At 38.8% G+C, this 20,136-nt stretch overlaps 1 protein-coding gene across 1 annotated transcript in view; it reads right to left on the minus strand.

The window, feature by feature from the left end:
• Positions 1–66: 66 nt before the first annotated feature.
• Positions 67–20,136, minus strand: part of LOC115206360 (nuclear GTPase SLIP-GC) — a 34,918-nt gene continuing 14,848 nt past the window's right edge. Inside the window, exons 13-23 of the mRNA XM_029773213.1 lie at positions 19,950–20,129; positions 17,259–17,416; positions 17,064–17,169; positions 9,960–10,068; positions 9,360–9,493; positions 7,871–7,949; positions 7,520–7,604; positions 2,517–2,559; positions 1,357–1,438; positions 984–1,232; positions 67–872 (exon numbers count right to left, since the gene is read on the minus strand). Coding sequence (XP_029629073.1) covers positions 850–872; positions 984–1,232; positions 1,357–1,438; positions 2,517–2,559; positions 7,520–7,604; positions 7,871–7,949; positions 9,360–9,493; positions 9,960–10,068; positions 17,064–17,169; positions 17,259–17,416; positions 19,950–20,129 — 1,248 coding nt within the window. The 3' untranslated portion in view covers positions 67–849. The remainder of the gene's footprint in view (positions 873–983; positions 1,233–1,356; positions 1,439–2,516; positions 2,560–7,519; positions 7,605–7,870; positions 7,950–9,359; positions 9,494–9,959; positions 10,069–17,063; positions 17,170–17,258; positions 17,417–19,949; positions 20,130–20,136) is intronic.

Consider the following 20,136-nt stretch of genomic DNA (forward strand, 5'->3'; position numbering starts at 1 on the left):
TCTTACTGTGATAATTACAACCTAAGAGTAGTATTCATGTGAGAGAAATCAGTCTTGAATATATTCTTTCTATGGTACTTGTAAAATATTTTATTGAGGAAAGAATTAGGCAATATGACAATCAACTCAGAAACATAAAATGTAAAATTAGTTGAAGATATAATGATGATATAGAGATTACTTTGAACAAACAGAATGAATGATGATATAAACCAGGTACCATAATAAAATCAGAAGTTAAGCTACAACAGAGATAAACAGAATTCATTGGTATAATCGAGCTCACATCTAAAATAAAATGTTACATACATGATCAAAATTTTATCTTGGGTTTCACTTTACTTCAAGGCACTATTTCCACTGGTATTGTCCTCTGGTCAAATAAATTGTGACAAACGTTTCCACATACCATGATTGTATTACATACCAAATATTTAAAATAATGCATAAATCAATTAATAAGCATAAATACCACTCAACCTGTTTGTCCCTCTGTTGTCCTCAAGTATTATGCATTTACATTTTTTAACTAACATCAGATTAAACCATTTTTTGTGTTGTCCATTTTTTGTGTTTCCCTCAAACATACAGTAAGAACACTAAAGATGGGTTTGATAAAAAACAAAAACACACAAAACATTCTGATGAAAACAAAGTACAAGGCTATAACAGATTGCAAGTGCACAGATTTCAGTTAGCATAAAGCCACAACAACAAAAGAGCTAGTTGGTTATATCCCCCAACACCCATAGGGGCATTAGGAGGATAGTAACTCCGCTGCTGTCCCACAGCCGGTGAGACTGCTTGCTGCCCTTTGTCCAGCACTTGAGGCACAAGCCAGTTCTGTCATCAGGGGAAAGGTTCTGTTGCCACTGGGAAAGGAATGGGAAAATATATGTACTCTACATCATATCAAAATGCACAAGAATACACACAATGTTTTAAGGTAATCACAGGGTGAAAATAGTATCTATTGTTCTTACCCAAGTCCTTGACAAGACTAGGTTCATTAGTTTGGAGAGCTGTGTAGAAGGCTGATTTAATCAGTAGCCCTCCTGTGCGTACAGCCTGAAACAGCTTCCTCATTTTTTTCTCATTGGTCTTGGCTGCATCGATATTCGAATACATTTCATCTTGGATCATTTTCTTTCCCAGTAGGTCATCTGCTATAGCCATTACCATTGTGACTCTCTTGATTAGTGCACTCATGTGCTTATCCACAAACGCAGCATCTGGGATTTCAGGTGAAAGAGACACTTAGTACAGTGTACAGAAGAAAGCAAAAACTCGTATAGTAATGGTTGCAGAAAATATTTCATTAGAACAAACACAGCCTATAGCAAGGATGGCTTTTACCTGTAAGAACATCCTTCACACTATTCTTTCTTTTCTTTTTCTTATTTTTCTTCTCATCATTCCTGTTGTTTCTTAGTGGAACCTGTTGGTGGGAATCACACAGTCTAAAGGTAAAACTGGTGGGAGTTCCACTAACAGGACCTGTGTAGTCCTGTTAGTGGATTCTACAACCATTTAAGAGGTGAAACAGAAACAAGATATATCACTAACATCCTTTAATATACACTCTGGAGAAAATGCCAAAGAATTGTGAAAAGTTCAAAAATGACCATCAATATCATTTTAATCTCACAGTGTCATTTGATTTGAAACTTTTCTTCAACTAATGTACAGGTAACTGTCAAAATAATGGAAACACAAAGTATATTAAAAGCAGGAGCTTCCACACAGGCGTGGTTCCTGAGTTAATTAAGCAATGAACATCCCATCATGCTTAGGGTCATGTATAAAATGCTGGGCCATTATTTTGGTCATAATTTTTGGCTACCATAGCTATGTGTAAGGACAGACGCCGGGGACGAGAAGCAGGTACAGGGAGTGAACATTTAATGAATAACGGACATGAAACAGAACAGGAACAGAATACGGAGGGCGTCTGGACAGTGGAAACAACAACAATTCTGATAAAGGGAACACACCGGGAAGCAGACAGAAATAGGGAAGTCAATCAACAAATTAAAGGAGTCTAGGTGAGTCCAATGATGCGCTGCTGCGCGTGATGGTGACCGGTGATGAAGCGCAGGTGCGCGTTACGATGGTGACAGGTGTGCGTAATGAAGGCTGTCTGGCACCCTCGAACGCCAGAGAGGGAGAGTGGGAGCAGGCGTGACAGCTAGGATGACAATGCTCCCATTCATAGGGCACGAGTGGTCACTTAATGGTTTGATGAGCATAAACTTGATGTAAACCTAATGCCATTGCCGTTTCAGTCACCAGATCTCAACCCAATTGAACACTTATGGGAGATTCTGGAGCGGCCCCTGAGTCACCGTTTTCTACCACCATCAACAAAATGGAATCACTTGTGTGAAAATGGTGTCGAGTTCCACCAATAGAGTTCCAGACACTTGTAGAATCTATGCCAAGATGTTCTGGCTCATGGTCGCCCAATGCCCTATTAAGACACTTTATGTTGGTGTTAACTTTATTTTGGAAGTTACCTGCTCAGATGTCGTTTCCTTCCCCGAGTTGTGTTCTGGGATACTACAATGATAAAAAAAAGAAGTTCTATAAGTAATTTCACTCAGAATACATACAAAATAAAAGACCAGCACAAACAAAAGCATTTGTTGATATGTGTCTGTAAGCTAATTGTGAAGGCAAATCATTGAGACTCTTTATAGAGGACACTACAGACAAACAAAAAAAGAATCAGAATGGTATAAATGCCACTGTCTAGTCACTTTCCATCATCACTGAAAATCAAAAACAACAACATTATAGTTTACTTGGACCTTTGACAGCTTATGGCAAAATTCAGTCTGTATTTCGGAAGATCCGTGTTTATAGCGCGATTTAAAAGTAAAGACAATTTCAGAAAACTAGCTTTAAAACTGCAACATTTTCTCTCATCCTCATGGCAAACTTTGTAGAAAAGCAGGGAATTAGTTCAGGGACAATACGTTTTGGTGGTGCCTCCCGAGTGGCATCACTACAGACTCGGGTTCAATCCCGGGCTGTATCACAACCGTCCATGATCGGGAGTCCAATAGGGCGGTGCACAATTGGCCCAGCCTAGTCCGGGTGTGGCTGGGGGGCTTTACTTGGCTCATCTCACTCTTGAGGTGGGCCGGGCGCCTGCAGGCTGACGTCGGTCGTCAGTTGAACAGTGTTTCCTCCGACACATTGGTGTGGCTGGCTTCTGGGTAAAGCGGGCGGGTGTTAAGAAGCACGGTTTCGCGGGTCATGTTTCAGAGGACGCATGACTCGACCTTCGCCTCCTGAGCATTTGGGAAGTTGCAACGATGAGACAAGAACAAAATTGGGGGTTACAAATTACAATAATTTAAAAAAAAAAATCATAATCTCTAATTTTGGGTGATTTTATAAAGAAAATTTTGGTTTTGGGAATTTTTTTAATACTTTAAATATGATTAATTTCTGTATCATCTCAATGCCTGCAAAATCCCTTTACCAGAGCAAAGTATCCCTTTTCAAACTCTCCAAAAAAGGGGTTAAAAAAAGGTCAATAATGGATATTAGCTGAAAATGATTTTGTCATTTTGTGCAATAGCACTCTGTGACATTAAATAATATTTATCTCAAAACTTTGATTGCTAAATTATGTGTCCGTCAGATTTGTCTAAAATCCTAAATGAATCAGGAATGAGCAGGGTCAGCTATACCATAAGGACCCCTTATTCATGTCCTCATTACATGTAGTACAACAAGACCATTCATGGTCTGTAAAGTTCTCTACTTTTGATAGATTTAAACAAACAATATTGGAATCACCACAGTCAAAACCATAAACTATCAACTCCATATTCCTGATACATTAAAATAGAATATGAATTTTGGTTTTAAAATTTTACATTTACTTCATTTTACTTTTACAGTCATAAAGCAACATAGGAAAAACAACATGTAAATTGTTGCTTTGTTTACTACATGAATGAAGAAGAAAAAAGCAATTTTTGCCAAATCCGTGAAACATCAACTCTGTCAGATTTTTGTCTAACGTTAACTCCGTCACAGTGCTGAAAGATCTGATAGAATGGTGAATTTCAAATGAATTCTTTTCCCTATTTTACAATTGTTTGTATTGAACTTTTATTTTTAGAGGAAAAAATATCTGTTTTGGGTACATGCTGTGAACTCCATCAGTGATGGTTAACCCCCTTCAGATCAGATTTTTTATAGATTTTGAAAACATATTGTAATCACTGTTCTGCAACATATGCTTAAACAATTTAAGTATTTGCTATTCTGTTCATTATCCTGTTGAAAAACAAATGATAGTCCCACTAAGTCTAAACCAGATGGGATGGTGTGTTGCTGCAGAATGCTGTGGTAGCCATGCTGGTTGTATGCTGTCACGGGTGTTGTTGGGTAGAGATGACCAAAACGCAGCAGGAATGTGGATGCTCATCTTTATAATTTATTAAATAAAGAGAACCTCAAAAACAACAAAACAAAGAACGACAGAAGACAGTTTCGCAGGCTAAATAACTAGCAGTGCAAAAGATAACTACCCACAAAATCCCCAGGTGAAAACATGCATCTAATATATGACTCCCAATCAGGGACAACGACGTACAGCTGTTCCTGATCGGGAGCCACACAAACCACACAGAAATAGACAGACTACAAAACCATAGAAAACCAACACTAGAACATATACTTAAACCCCAGACTACATAAACCAAACACCCCTTTAATCCAGCCGCGGTGTCAGATTTCAAAAGGCTTTACAGGGAAAGCAAACCATACGATTATCTGAGGACAGCACCCAGCACACAAATGCATAACAATCATTTTCAACCAGGCAGGTGGCGTCACAAAAGTCAGAAATAACGATATAATTCATGCCTTACCTTTGAAGAGCTTCTTCTGTTGGCACTCCAAAAGGTCTCAGTTACATTACAAATGGTCCCTTTGTTCGATATTTTTTTTTTATATCCATAAAAACTCAGTTTAGCTGGCATGCTTCAGTCAATAATCCACTCGGTTTCCATCGGTCAAAATGCATACAAAATGAATCCAAAACGTTACCAATAAACTTATCCAAACAAGTCAATCAACGTTTGTAATCAATCCTTAGGTACCCTAATATGCAAATAAACAATACAATTTCAGATGGAGAATAGTTATTGTCTTTACTGGAGATAAATAAAAAAGAATGTGCTCTCTCGGCCATGAGCCGAGAGAGCACCCCCCACAAAAATGTTTGTGCACCCCCCACAAAAATGTCAAAATATTCCATTACCGTACTTCGAAGCATGTCAAACGCTGTCTAAAATCAATTTTTATTTTTCTTGTAAAAAAGCGATAATATTCCGACCGGGAAATCGTGTTTTAGTACAAAGAGAGAGAAAGTAAACATGGAGTTGACTTGTGCACGCGCCTCAGTCTCATAGTACTCTGACCGGCCACTATCCAAACGCGCTAATGTTTTTCAGCCAGGGCCTGCAAAGCCACCAATCAGCTTTTTGACGCCTTCTGAGAGCCCATGGGAGCCGTAGGAAGTGTCACGTAACAGCAGAGATCCCCTGTTTTGGATAGAGATGATCAACAAGGCCAAGAAATGGTCAGATAGGGTACTTCCTGTACAGAATCTTCTCAGGTTTTGGCCTGCCAAATGAGTTCTGTTATACTCACAGACACCATTCAAACAGTTTTAGAAACTTTGGAGTGTTTTCTATCCAAATAATTATATGCATATTCTAGTTTCTGAGCAGGAGTAATAATCAGATTAAATTGGTTACGTTTTTTTATTCGGCCGTGAAAATACTGCCCCCTATCCCCAACAAGTTAACAAGAAGTTAAGCTTTATTTTGACATATTGCATGTGTATTTTCAAGATTGTTAAATATTTACAATTCTGTAGTTTGAATTTGGTGCCCTGCACTTTCACTGGACGTTGGTCAGGTGGGACGTTACCGGACCCTTAGATCTTTGGGGTTTTTAACCTCTCTGGCGCATGTGGGACGAATTCGTCCCACCTACGTAACAGCCACCTGAATTCAGTGGCGCGATTTTTGAATCGTTTGAAATACTATTACTTCAATTTCTCAAACATATGACTATTTTACAGCTATTTAAAGACAAGACTCTCCTTAATCTAACCACACTGTCCGATTTCAAAAAGGTTTTACAACGAAAGCAAAACATTAGATTATGTCAGGAGAGTGCCCAACCAGAAATAATCAGACACCTATTTTTCAACCTAGCATATAATGTCACATAAATCCAAACCACAGCTAAATGCAGCACTAACCTTTTATGATCTTCATCAGATGACACACCTAGGACATTATGTTATACAATACATGCATGTCTGTTCAATCAAGTTCATATTTATATCAAAAAACAGCTTTTTACATTAGCATGTCACGTTCAGAAAAAGCATACCCCCCGCAAACTTCCGGGGAATTTACTAACAGTTTGCTAAATTACTCCCGATAAACGTTCACAAAAAGCATAACAATTATTTTAAGAATTATAGATACATTACTCCTCTATGCACTCGATATGTCCGATTTTAAAATAGCTTTTCGGATGAAGCACATTTTGCAATATTCTAAGTACATAGCCCAGCCATCACGGGCTAGCTATTTAGACACCCACCCAGTTCAGCCTTCACCAAAATCACATTTACTATAAGAAAAATGTTATTACCTTTCCTGTTCTTCGTCAGAATACACTCCCAGGACTTCTACTTCAATAATAAATGTAAGTTTGGTCCCAAATAATCCATCGTTATATCCAAGCAGCGACGTTTTGTTCGTGAGTTCTAGACACTATCAGAATGCTACATCACAGTCGTGCGCATGGCGCATGGCGTGACAAAAAATGTCTAAATATTCTATTACCGTACTTCGAAGCATGTCAACCGCTGTTTAAAACCAATTTTTATGCCATTTATCTCGTAGAAAAGCGATAATATTCCGACCGGGAATCTGCAATGAGCCTAAACAGCCGAATGAAATTTCTCCACGGGGGCGAATTGTGCACGCGCCTCATTCAATGGTCCTCTGATCGGCCACTTACCAAAGGCGATAATCTGTTTTAGCCAGAGGCCGCCTCGTCATCCTTCAGGTTTTTCCCGGGTTCTGAGAGCCTATTGGAGCCCTAGGAATTGTCACGTTACAGCTAAGATCCTTACTTTTCAATAAACAGATGCAAGACGCACGACTCCTTGTCAGACAGGCCACTTCCTGCATGAAACCTTGTCAGGTTTTTGCCTGCCATAGGAGTTCTGTTATACTCACAGACACCATTCAAACAGTTTTAGAAACTTTAGGGTGTTTTCCATCCTAACCTGAACAATAATATGCATATTCTAGCTTCTGAGTTGGTGTAGGAGGCAGTTAAAAATGGGCACATATTTTTTCCAAAATTCTCAATACTGCCCAAGCGCGGCTCATCAGTGCTACGGATTGAACCTACTTTGTTTCAAACTTTCAAATGTATGGTTGTATGTGGAGCAGTGAGTCTTTACCATTTCTCATCTTCAACATCTGTGATAGGTTTACCCATCATTTTTTCATGGGCGCTCTTCACTATCTCATAGTGCTCAGATATATCTGTAACAAAGAAAATACATTATTTTTTTGGGGGGGGGTTGAGTTGTTTTAGTTTTTCTAACCTTACCTTAACACTTACTTTAACCACTCACTAACAAGATTTTCCTTCCTTTACTACTACTGGTATGTCATTGACATTTGGCATTGTAATTGACATTTTCAGCTGGAAATTGTACATGCATAACCTGGAATATTACAGTATATATGTACTTGAACCATACAGACAGTATTCAATCCAAGATGGAAACATAGTGTATTTGATTTACCTGGGAGAGGTAGCTCATTGTGGAGTGACTGCTTCATAGCTTCCTTTAGTTTAGACCTTATTTCCTGCACAATGTATTCCTAATGGAAGTAAAAAAGAGACGTAATAAACATTTTCTTCTGTTTTTTTTTTTTTTAAAGAAGATCAGAATTTCAAGGAGCTTTTGTATTTTATAATTTTGACAGTACTGGTGTCCTTCCACAAATATATTTGATATCCTTATGACATTGTGTGTACATTTTCATTAAACATATAATTTAACAGTTTGATCACATACACCTACACACTTGCTAAACCATGCAACATATTCCAATAGTAGTGTGTTTTCATTCAAATAAATGTGTTTTCTCTAAGACAATCCCTATTTTGGCATGTTCCACATCATGTTTGTCCGACATCGAGGAAGATGTTAAGGGATGGTTCACCCAAATTACAAAATGACATATTGGTCTCCTTACCTTGTATGCAGTTAATGGACAAGGTATGACAGCAATCCATGCATTTGTTTTAATTACCACTGGCCACTGTTTCAATGCTAACGTTTTTTGCATTCGTGGCACAATGTTAGTCAATGGTACCAATATTAGCGTTTTCAGTCTTCCTGTCCGAATCATCCTAAAGTATCTAAAAATTGATTGTGTAACTTAATGAAGTTACTTATAGATGATTCAGACTTCAAGTGTGCAAACTTACATTTGTCCCTCAGTTTTAAAGGGAAACTGGATGCAAAAACTATAGAAAACGGCCTATGTGAAACATTTATTACAGTGCCAAAATTGATTCAAAAGTGTACGTTGGATATAAAGTCAGTACATTCCAATACAGAGTTTTGTGAGATTTGTGTAACTGAGGTCATCACAATTTACATTAGGGTTGGATTTGGATTAAAATAATGCCAACCTGATACTCTAACACAGGATTGTAACGCCTAGGGATAATTATCTGTACGAAGAAACAGCTGCACTGATTCACTCTATCCAATCATAGCAGCAAACCGTGAGAGAGACCTGCCCATTATGCAGCATCTCGGACTTGTTAACATAAGACAAGACATCGCCAATGTTATGTTGAAAGAACACGTATCTCCTAAGTCCTTTATGGATTGGCCACTCGCTGATGTGTTTGATAGTGACCACTCCAGTCTGCTACTGTTTTGGACAAAATTAGAATTGAGACGATGCGCACTTGCATACCAACTGCCACTTGTCAATATTTCACAATTCTAAACCCATTCGCGAGCACCTTGTGTCCCCCGCCTTCTGTTCTGTAACATGATTCGCTATGAAACTCTTACGTGAATTGAACTCTGTTACATTACCTGTTTTCAAAAGTCAAATCAATTTTTAAATGCAGGTGAGCTGGTTCTACTCTTTTTGGGAATTATCTGGTGTTTTGTTTTGGAAAACTGAGTGTGTCGAGCATAAGACCTATGGTGCCCATATTAATACTTCAATAATTGAATTGGAACAGTGACATAAAAAGTACCCTACCCTGAGCTTGGTTAGGAGCGTCAGCATATTCCCCTTCGCATCGTGGAACATGGTGCTCTTTGATGACACAATGTGCTTCTCGAGTATGTCCTGCATTCGCTTTAGGGATCCTTTCCCATGTACATTTGAAGCCTCTAAAAATTAGATAAAAAAAGTTTAGAACGTAAGTTATATAAAGTTATGGTTATGAGGTCACTGGGTCACTGCTATCCAATGATTGTTAAAGGCATAATTCAGCCAATTGACATACAGTATTTAATGATTTTTTCCCCTTACTTTGACAGCAGTCTATGGACCTTGTAACTGCAATCCACACTTTTGGTTTTGTTAAACTATCAATGGCCAACAAATTATTTAAGCATTTTTCAGACTTAAAACCAATCTCAACCATTTAGCATGTTTAAAATATCATGCCCAAATCATAATTTGCTGGCAGTGGCTAGTTGAACAGAACTAAAGTGTGGACTGCAGTCACTCCTTGTGCACAGATTGTTTTCAGGGTTAAGGGAAAAAAAATCTAAATTTGTGGAACTATTGTTTTACGATTGCTATTGACATGCATAAATATAGTGACAGAATGATACTGACAGTTAGACTGACCTGTATAGGAGGGGAGCATGGAGGTCATGATTGACTTGATGAGCGAAGAGTACATTTCCTTCTTCCTCTGGACAATCTCATGTTTAAGATCTGCCTTCAATTTGTGTTCCTTTTTGACACCAGAAAAAATACTATTATGAATATTAGTCTTCTTAACATTACACTTTACTTGACCGCCATTATTGGAAGGTCATAAATAATTACACTGGTGGCAAGCAGAGCATAGCACAGTGCATCCAAGGGCATCGTTAAGGGGGGGAAAACATGAATGATTCATGGCCTGGTAGGGGCCCCTAAATGTTTAGAGAATTATTTGCTTATCATTTTAAAAATGTTAGACAAAAAAAATCTGTGCTGAAAATTAAAATGAACAGTATAACCATAATCAGATCAGGCATCTCTTCTACCCAACCATGCCATTTGTAAGCCCCCCATAATGCACATGGTTTGGTCCATTCTCCAGGAGGAGAAAAAAATACAGCTGATCTGACAGTTGCTCTGGCATGTAGCCTAAATGCTTATGCCCCCCTCAAAAACGAAATTGGGTTTCCAGAAAAGGAAAGAAAGGAAACAGAGACAGATACATAAAAATTCAGGAAAAAAGTTACTCACTACCATTTTTCACAGAAAAAAAATGAAGAGAAGGATTTGAGTGGTAAGTCAATGCAGACCGCATGCCAAACTGAGCAGCTGAGCCAGCCAATATAGCTAGCTAGATAGCTTGCTAGCTACAGGTAGCTGCCTACCGTGGACTCACTCGGCTCGGTCAGAGCAGTAATTATTAACATGATGATGATGCGCTACCACTACCAGCTATGGCTAGCTAATTAGCTATTATTTAGGTATTATTATAACTTTATTCCCCAATATTTGCATGATATTTGTTAGCTAGCCAGACTAAAATTCAAACCTAACATGTAGCCTACCTATCCATACTGTAGATGCTGCTCCTACTACTACTGCTGTAGACACAGATCCCAACATGTGTCTACTACATGAAGTTGAAACAGCGGACCTTGGAGGTGAGGCAGTTGTTTTGTAGCAGCAGCAGCATAACTAGACCATTTTTTTATTGTAAAGTTAGGCACATGATAACTTAGACACACTAAAATATGTATTCTATTTGATATGTATACTATTAAAATATATATAAATATCAGTAGTAGATTTTTAGTATGGTAACCTTTGTAGGAGCGAACATTAAACCTAAAAGTTTACTCACTTCCTAGTGCCTAGAGAGCCCCAGGTAGGCTGAATCTCAGCAGAAATCTGTCAGACAGACTCTGATGCAGGGAGGAGGAAGAGGAGTTAGAGTAGCAGCAGTGCCAGTGAAGGAGTGACAGAAGAGATTGAACAAGCAGGTAATAAGGGAAAGGAAGAGTATGGACAGATTCAAAGTGAGGAAGATGAGGTTTTAGATGATCCAGCACTGTGGCCAAAGAAAGTACAAGACCATGAAAGGGAAGCTATTGTTCGCGGACTAGTCAACAGGTGTGGTGAGGAGGACAGAACTGTATAAAATCATGCCCCCAGACTCAGAAGGCAAGCCATTCCCCAACTATTTACAGTACCGTAAGTCAGCAAACGGAAGAGAAAAGGTGCAGAGACTGGCTTATTTATAGTAAGAGTGTAAAGGCATTATATTGCATTCCATGTATTCTTTTTTCTCATGAGCAAAGTAAACATCACACAGTTCTCTGAATAGTAAGGATGGCTATAAGATATCATTAGTGAAATGGCAGAGAATGTATGACAAACTACCAGAGCATGAGGATGGTGTGTCTCACAAGAACTGTTACTGGAAATGGACAAATCTGCAGCGTACCGTAACAACAGCTACAGGTATAGACAGTCAGCTGCAGAAACAAATCAAGTCAGAAATGTATAAAACCGAGCACTTCTAGAAAGGATTGTGGATGTGACACTGTACTGAGCATCTAGGAATCTGCTATTCTCGGGGAAATCACTCAATCTTGATGATGTGCATAATGGACATTACCTAGGCTTACTTGAACTGTTGTCAAATGATGACTCGCTATTACGTGAGCACTTACAGAAAGTCAGGGACAAAAAGAAAGGAGCACAACTGACTCATTGCCTCAGCCCTGAGAGCCAAAACAACTTCATAGGAATATGTGGTCAAATGGGTTTGAAAACAATACTTGATGAAAGAGAAGATGCAATCTACTACTTGGTTATATGTGATGCAACACCAGACATTTCCCATACTGAGCAAAATGTATCATTGGTGAGATATGTTCACAAAGATAAAGTTCAGGGAACAGGTGAATGGAATTTTTTTGAACGTTTTCTTGAATTTAAAAACTTTGCTAGAAAGACAGGCAGTGACATTTCTGAAATGATTTTGAGTGCATTGGAAGGGCATGGTATTGACATAGCAGATTGCCGTGGTCAAGGCTATGATAATGGTACAAATATGTCAGGGAAAGTGAAGAGAGTTCAAGCACACATACTGCAAAAGAATCCACTGGCCACATACTCACCTTGTACCTCCCATACTCTTAATCTTGTGGGTGTACATGCAGCTCAGCCGTACCCAAAAGTATCAACTTTGTTTTGGCTGAGTAAATTGTCTTTACAATCTGTTCAGTGCCGGCCCAGAGCGATGGGCCATTCTCAAGGAAAAGACTGGCTGCTGTCTTAACCTGTTAGGGCTAGGGGGCAGTATTGACACGGCCGGATAAAAAACGTACCCGATTTAATCTGGTTACTACTCCTGCCCAGTAACTAGAATATGCATATAATTATTGGCTGGATAGAAAACACCCTAAAGTTTCTAAAACTGTTTGAATGGTGCCTGTGAGTATAACAGAACTCATATGGCAGGCAAAAACCTGAGAAGATTCTGTACAGGAAGTGGCCTGTCTGACAAGTTGTTGTTCATCTTGGCTCTTTTTATTGAAGACTGAGGATCTTTGCTGTAACGTGACACTTCCTACGGCTCCCATAGGCTCTCAGAGCCCGGGAAAAAGCTGAATGATATCGAGGCAGCCTCTGGCTGAAACACATTATTGCGTTTGGCAAGTGGCCGATCAGAGGACAATGGGCTTAGGCGCGTGCACGAGTCGACCCTGCGCTTTTATTTTCTTTCCTCTTTTTACCTAAACGCAGATTCCCGGTCGGAATATTATCGCTTTTTTACGAGAAAAATGGCATAAAAATTGATTTTAAACAGCGGTTGACATGCTTCGAAGTACGGTAATGGAATATTTAGATTTTTTTTGTCACGAAATGCGCCATGCTCGTCACCCTTATTTACCCTTTCGGATAGTGTCTTGAACGCACGAACAAAACGCCGCTATTTGGATATAACAATGGATTATTTGGGACCAAACCAACATTTGTTCTTGAAGTAGAAGTCCTGGGAGTGCATTCTGACGAAGACAGCAAAGGTAATAACATTTTTCTTATAGTAAATCTGACTTTGGTGAGTGCTAAACTTGTTGGGTGTCTAAATAGCTAGCCCTGTGATGCCGGGCTATCTACTGAGAATATTGCAAAATGTGCTTTCACCGAAAAGCTATTTTAAAATCGGACATATCGAGTGCATAGAGGAGTTCTGTATCTATAATTCTTAAAATAATTGTTATGTTTTTTGTGAAAGTTTATCGTGAGTAATTTAGTAAATTCACCGGCAGTGTTCGGTGGGAATGCTAGTCACATGCTAGTCACATGCTAATGTAAAAAGCTGGTTTTTGATATAAATATGAACTTGATTGAACAAAATGCATGTATTGTATAACATAATGTCCTAGGGTTGTCATCTGATGAAGATCATCAAAGGTTAGTGCTGCATTTAGCTGTGGTTTGGGTTTATGTGACATTATATGCTAGCTTGAAAAATGGGTGTCTGATTATTTCTGGCTGGGTACTCTGCTGACATAATCTAATGTTTTGCTTTCGTTGTAAAACCTTTTTGAAATCGGACAGTGTGGTTAGATTAACGAGAGTCTTGTCTTTAAAATGGTGTAAAATAGTCATATGTTTGAAAAATTGAAGTTTTTGCATTTTTGAGGTATTTGAATATCGCAAGCGTCCCACCTAGCCCATAAAGGTTAACCGCCTTTCAGACACGCGATGGAGTTCGCGTATTGCTGTGGTCCGACCAGTGGCAACTCATTTACCGTCTATCATCAAGGCCCTAGACATGCATCTTGCTACCTGCAGCCTGACAAACAAAGTCAAATCTGAGGCAAAAGGTCTGAAAAGCTACTTCATGTCTTTCAAGGCAATCTTCCTGCTCACTTTCTGGGTAATTTTTTTGTGTATTGAGAATTGAAACCTAATTCTTGAGTCAGGAAATATTTCTCTGGACACAGAAGCAGCTCACATTAAGGCACCACAGGAAGAAATACAGGCTCTGTGTAATCAATGGGACGCTCTTCTGGCGGAAGCCTCCATGGTGGCAAATGAAATGGGTGTAACTACTCAGTTTCACAGTGAACAGAGAAGCCGCCAGAAAAAAAGAAAACGTTTCCCTGATGAGACTGAAGATGACATAGCAAATGAACAGACCCTGGATTTCGCAACACAGTGTTTTATGTGGCTCTGGATAGTATCATCATTCATTTGGACATGCGTTTCCACACGATTGCAGCTATATGCGAGGAGTTTTCACCAATACTTACATTTAGGAAAATGATTGAAAACCAAATTTGTGTATCTTGCCACAAATTGAGAAACAAGTACTCCAAAGATCTCACAGATGGATTTGAAAATGAAGTGTGACATCTAAAGACGATATATGGTGTCACTTTTTCAGATGGTCTTTCTCATGTAGAGCTCCTAAATGCCATCCACAAGATGCAGCTACAGAGCATTTTTGGAGAGACGTGCATTGCACTGCAAATATTCTGTACAATGCCTGTAACAGTTTCTGGAGGTGAATGTGCCTTCAGTAAGCTGAAACTTATAAAGAACTGTATGAGATCTACAATGTGCCAAGACAGGTTCAACAGCCTTGCCATCCTTTCAATTGAAAACAAGTTAGCTAGAAAATTTTACTTTGAAGACATTATAAATCAATTTGCTCACAAGAAGGCTCGATGCTGGGCTCTTGGTGCCGTGTAAACTCTGAGTTTTGTTTACAGGGAACAAACACAAGGACAAATGTCTTAGCCTGTTCTACCGAAGCCTTCCCAGGGATGGGCAAAATACTGTTTCAGAGTATTTTCTGCTACGGTTTTTGTCCTGTTGAACTTACTCAGGAATGCCCACATAATGTATTGACACTACAGTTGCAGTTTCACTGATGCTTGTTCTCTGTAGGTACCACATTTTTGCCAGCAGTCCACATAGTTCAGGAATATTTTTTATTTATTATTATTTAGGCATATATTTAGAAATGATGCATAGGGCAGAAGAGGGTTAGCCTTGTTTATAAGAAGTGGTCATAAAATATTTAATCTGAAACATGGATCATTGGTCATTTCTTAATTGAAACTGACTACAATACCATATATTAAAAAATAAGTCACCAATTGTGTTGTTATTTATAATAAAGCATCATAACAATCTCATGACACTGACAGCTTTTGTTAACATTAGGAGCCAAAAATGTTTGCAATACTGTTAATATACAATTGAAGTCGGAAGTTTACATACACATAGGTTGGAGTCATTAAAACCCCTTTTTTAACCACTCCACAAATTTCTTGTTAACAAACTATAGTTTTGGCAAGTCGGTTAGGACATCTACTTTGTGCATGACACAAGTAATTTTCCCAAAAATGGTTTACAGACAGATTATTTAACTTATAATTCACTGTATCACAATTCCAGTGGGTCAGAAGTTTACATACACTAAGTTGACTGTGCCTTTAAACAGCTTGGAAAATTCCAAAAAATGATGTCATGGCTTTAGAAGCTTCTGATAGGCTAATTGACATCATTTGAGTCAATTGGAGGTGTACCTGTGGATGTATTTCAAGGCCTACCTACATCATGGGAAAATCAAAATAAATCAGCCAAGACCTCAGAAAAAATTGTAGACCTCCACAAGTCTGGTTCTTCCTTGGGAGCAATTTCCAAACGCCTGAAGGTACCACGTTCATTTGAACAAACAATTGTACCCAAGTATAAACACCATGGGACAACGCAGCCATCATACCGCTCAGGAAGGAGAAGCGTTCTGTCTCCTAGAGAGTAACGTACTTTGGGCAAAAAGTGCAGGAGGGTCTGGTGCACTTCACAAAATAGATTGCACCATGAGGAATGATAATTATGTGGATATATTGAAGCAACATCTCAAGACATCAGTCAGGAAGTTAAAGCTTGGTCGCAAATGGGTCTTCCAAATCGACAATGATCCCAAGCACACTTCCAATGTTGTGGCAAAATGGCTTAAGGACAACAAAGTCAAGGTATTGGAGTGGCCATCACAAAGCCCCGACCTCAATCCTAAAGAAAATCTGGGGGAGAACTGAAAAAGAGTGTGCGAGCAAGGAGGCCTACAAACCTGACTCAGTTACACCAGCTCAGTCAGGAGGAATGGGCCAAAATTCACCCAACTTATTGTGGGAAGCTTGTGAAAGGCTACCCGAAATGTTTGACCCAAGTTAAACAATTTAAAGGCAATGCTACCAAATAGTAATTGAGTGTATGTAAACTTCTGACCCACTGGGAATGTGATGAAAGAAATTAAAGCTGAAATAAATCATTCTCTCTACTATTATTCTGACATTTCACATTCTTAAAATAAAGTGGGGATCCTAACTGACCTAAAACAGGGAAGTTTTACTAGGATTAAATGTCAGGAATTGTGAAAAACTGAGTTTAAATGTACTTGGCTAAGGTGTATGTAAACTTCCGACCAACTGTAGGCAAAGGATGAAGGTGGAAACTAGAATCTGCACAATTGTAGTATAGAGCAGCAGAAGCTTATAGTTAGTACATTTAATATCACATATTGTTCAGTACGTTATTTTAATCTGAAACATTCTGATTTCTATGTTACGGGCCCCATATTTTTTCTTTTTTTTCAATGGCCCCAAAATTCTGGCAACGCCCCTGGTACCATCTATGATACAATTTCACAGTTTACAGCCAACCAAATGTACATAACAAAGTTGTATTTCCACAAACCTCAGTTTTGAGGAATGCCAGCCGAGGAAACATGGTTTCTTCATCATGGCGCTCTAAGAGGATGCTGAAGTTATCAATCTTTGCAGAGAGAGATTTCTGAGATTTCCTAGAAGACACGATGATAACCATTTTATTCAAGTGGTGGATCTTTGCCCCCCAAAAATGTGTCTGTAAGGCACGTAGAACATAACTTACTTGAATGTTTTTGAAAATATATTTTTAATGGCATCGCACAGAGAGCTGCTCAGAGAAGCGTTCATGTTTGTTTTTACTCCATTTGTTGACCTGCAGAACCCCTGGCCGTTGCATACAGCTCTCAGGGTCTGGTGGTACCCCCCTCCTCCTTTTCCTTTCTGAAAAAACATAAAACATTATCATCCTTTTGTCAGATTGGAGAACAGATTGGAGTTTTCCTTATTTCATCTTGTTCTAAGAGCAGCTCTTTCCTCCATGGAAAAAAACAAATGTGATTGGCTAAGGTTTGGTAAGAAATGCATTCCAAGTAATTCCAATTAAGTTTAGAGTTAGGGGTTGGGGTGGGATACGAACCAGGGACCTTATGTGAGCTTTCATCCAACCAATCACATTTGTTCGAATCAAATTTTATTTGGCACATGCTTCGTAAACAACAGGTGTAGACTAACAGTGAAATGTTTTCAATACAGAGAGAGAGAAAAAAGAAAGAATAGAAACATAATAACACAAGGAATAAATACACAACGATTAACTTTGCTATATACACAGGGTACCAGGACCAAGTCAATGTGCAGGGGTACAAGGTAATTGAGGTAGATATGTACATATAGGTTGGGATGAAGTGACTAGGCAGCAGGATAGATAATAAACAGTAACAGCAGCGTATGTTGTGAGTCAAAAGAGTTAGTGCAAAAAGGGTAAATGCAGATAGTCCGGCTAGCTATTGGTTAACTATTTAACTATTTAGCAGACTAACAGTCTAGCACACCATTGACCTTGAGAAAGAGCAAGGTTTAATAAATTACACTCAGAACAAGATTGAATCAACTGGGCTCAGAACAAGATTGAATAAACAGTGCTCAGATCAGTGGAGACTCCATCATTGAGCACCACACTTTTAGGTAAAAAAAGTTTTTGGAGGCTTGCCTGTTTTGTTTGTTATTTTGAAGAAAGAAAATGAATTGAGTAAATAAAGCCGCATACAAACATGGCCTCTTTTTTGCTTTCTTGAGTAAGGCAGCTCCAAAATGCAGGTGTTTTAGCCTAGCTCATTGCTTTCGGTGGTGGTGGGGCTAGCCAGCAGAAAATACAGAGCATTGTGCCTGATTGGCTCAGTTTTCTGTCATGATTGGCTCAATTTTCTGTCACTCATGGGACAGTACGTCATCCCCAATTCTAAGGTTAGAGCTCGAAAATGTTAGCCCTTTGGCTTCTGCCATGGAGTTACATTAGAAGTGCCCATCCAAGAAGGCTCAAAGTCATTGGCCACAGATATAACATGATATGATGTAATTCTATCTACAATAGCTTTGATTGGACTGATCTGATCAACATCTTACTCTCAAAGTCTTAGCTAGCAGTCATCATCAGTTGTCATCAAGTCAATAATCTACTGGCAAATCCTTTTTAATCCTTGCCATATGAAGAGAAATAATGAAGAGAAATTATAGGTAAAATGTATCGGTGCTCATCGGCCATTGTACATAAAGATTACACAACAAGTTGGAAATCGCAAATTCAACAATGAGTCGTTTGGAAGGAATCAGTGGATAACTACAAGTGTTGCAAAGAAATCACTAACTTTAGCCTGCTATTCAATGGAGTGGCTGTGTGTTTTTTTCAGAGTTCCACCATAAATCCAGAGAATGCCAGACTTTGATGACAAAATTTGCCAACAAAGGGCCACCTCGCCACCTTCACAAGGTGAGTCAAAAAATGTCTTGTGTGCTGCTGCATAAATTATGTAATATGCCAGGGATAAATGTATACTGTAGCTAAGAAAGTAATACTAAGTGTATGTTGTGTGGTAAACTGTTAGTAGCCCATGTGCCTCACCCTAATAATTTGGTCTGCTTTCACCAACGCGGTATTGCAAACATATCGTTTGTGTCCAGGTGTATGCTTGTTTGGCTACTTGTTTTTGTATAGCTTTGACAGTGCTACTGACAGTATGTAGTTGTGGTGCTTGGCTTGCATGTGCAAATTCAGCACACACAACATTCTATAATGTAATTGTGTTATTTGACGTGTCAAATTAAAAGCTTATTTAACAGATATAGTGTTATATGATGTGTATCTTTTTTGACATGCAAAGACCCAAACGGCGTTCAATGTGCCTCAGCTTAATATTTTGGTCTATTTTCACCTCTTATTTTCACCTACTGTTCTAACTTGGTGGTTCGCAAATAGCCTATAACCTGTTTTAGAGAAATGTAATCATCGAAAATTGTAAGAGCTTTCATTGTCTGTTTATATGCCCCATTTATTTATCCTATGGTTCTGACGTATACAGGGTGTACACTGTAAGAACGGCCCATGTTCTGAATTCTGTCACTGTACATTTCAAAAGTGCTGAACAAATAGTTATATTGACTACGTCCGTCGTCGCTTTCTCATTAATGTCTTAAATCAAAATTATGGATTGCCTCTTATCCGCTTGTCGCCCCCTTATGCAATAGTTTGTGCATCTCAATTGTCAGTAGAAACCACATTTCTTTAAGCAAGTCTGCCATATCAGCTATATTTTATGTGTAGTGGCTTTGCTTGCATGCATCCCACTTTTTTTGTTTGTTTGCCCCACCAAGATTTACATGCTAAAATCGCCACTGGCTCAGATCAAGATTGAATAAGTAAAATTCCACTGAACCCTGCTAGAACCTTATGTTCCAGCCTAAGGTATCATTGACTTACTGGTGCAATCACTTCCTCATTGGCTCTTGTCACACATGTCTTCTCTGACTCTAGCACTCCGGCTGAAAGACACTTGTCAAACTGCATGTGAATGTCTGACATGAACTGGTCAATGTTTTGGAGCTCATCTTCCAGCCTCTGTTCTAGAAGTTTGTGCAATTTTTCTTTTCCGGTCTCCATCTTAAAC

This window comes from Salmo trutta, chromosome 1 (assembly GCF_901001165.1).
Source record: "Salmo trutta chromosome 1, fSalTru1.1, whole genome shotgun sequence".
NCBI classification, from domain to species: Eukaryota; Metazoa; Chordata; class Actinopteri; order Salmoniformes; family Salmonidae; genus Salmo; species Salmo trutta.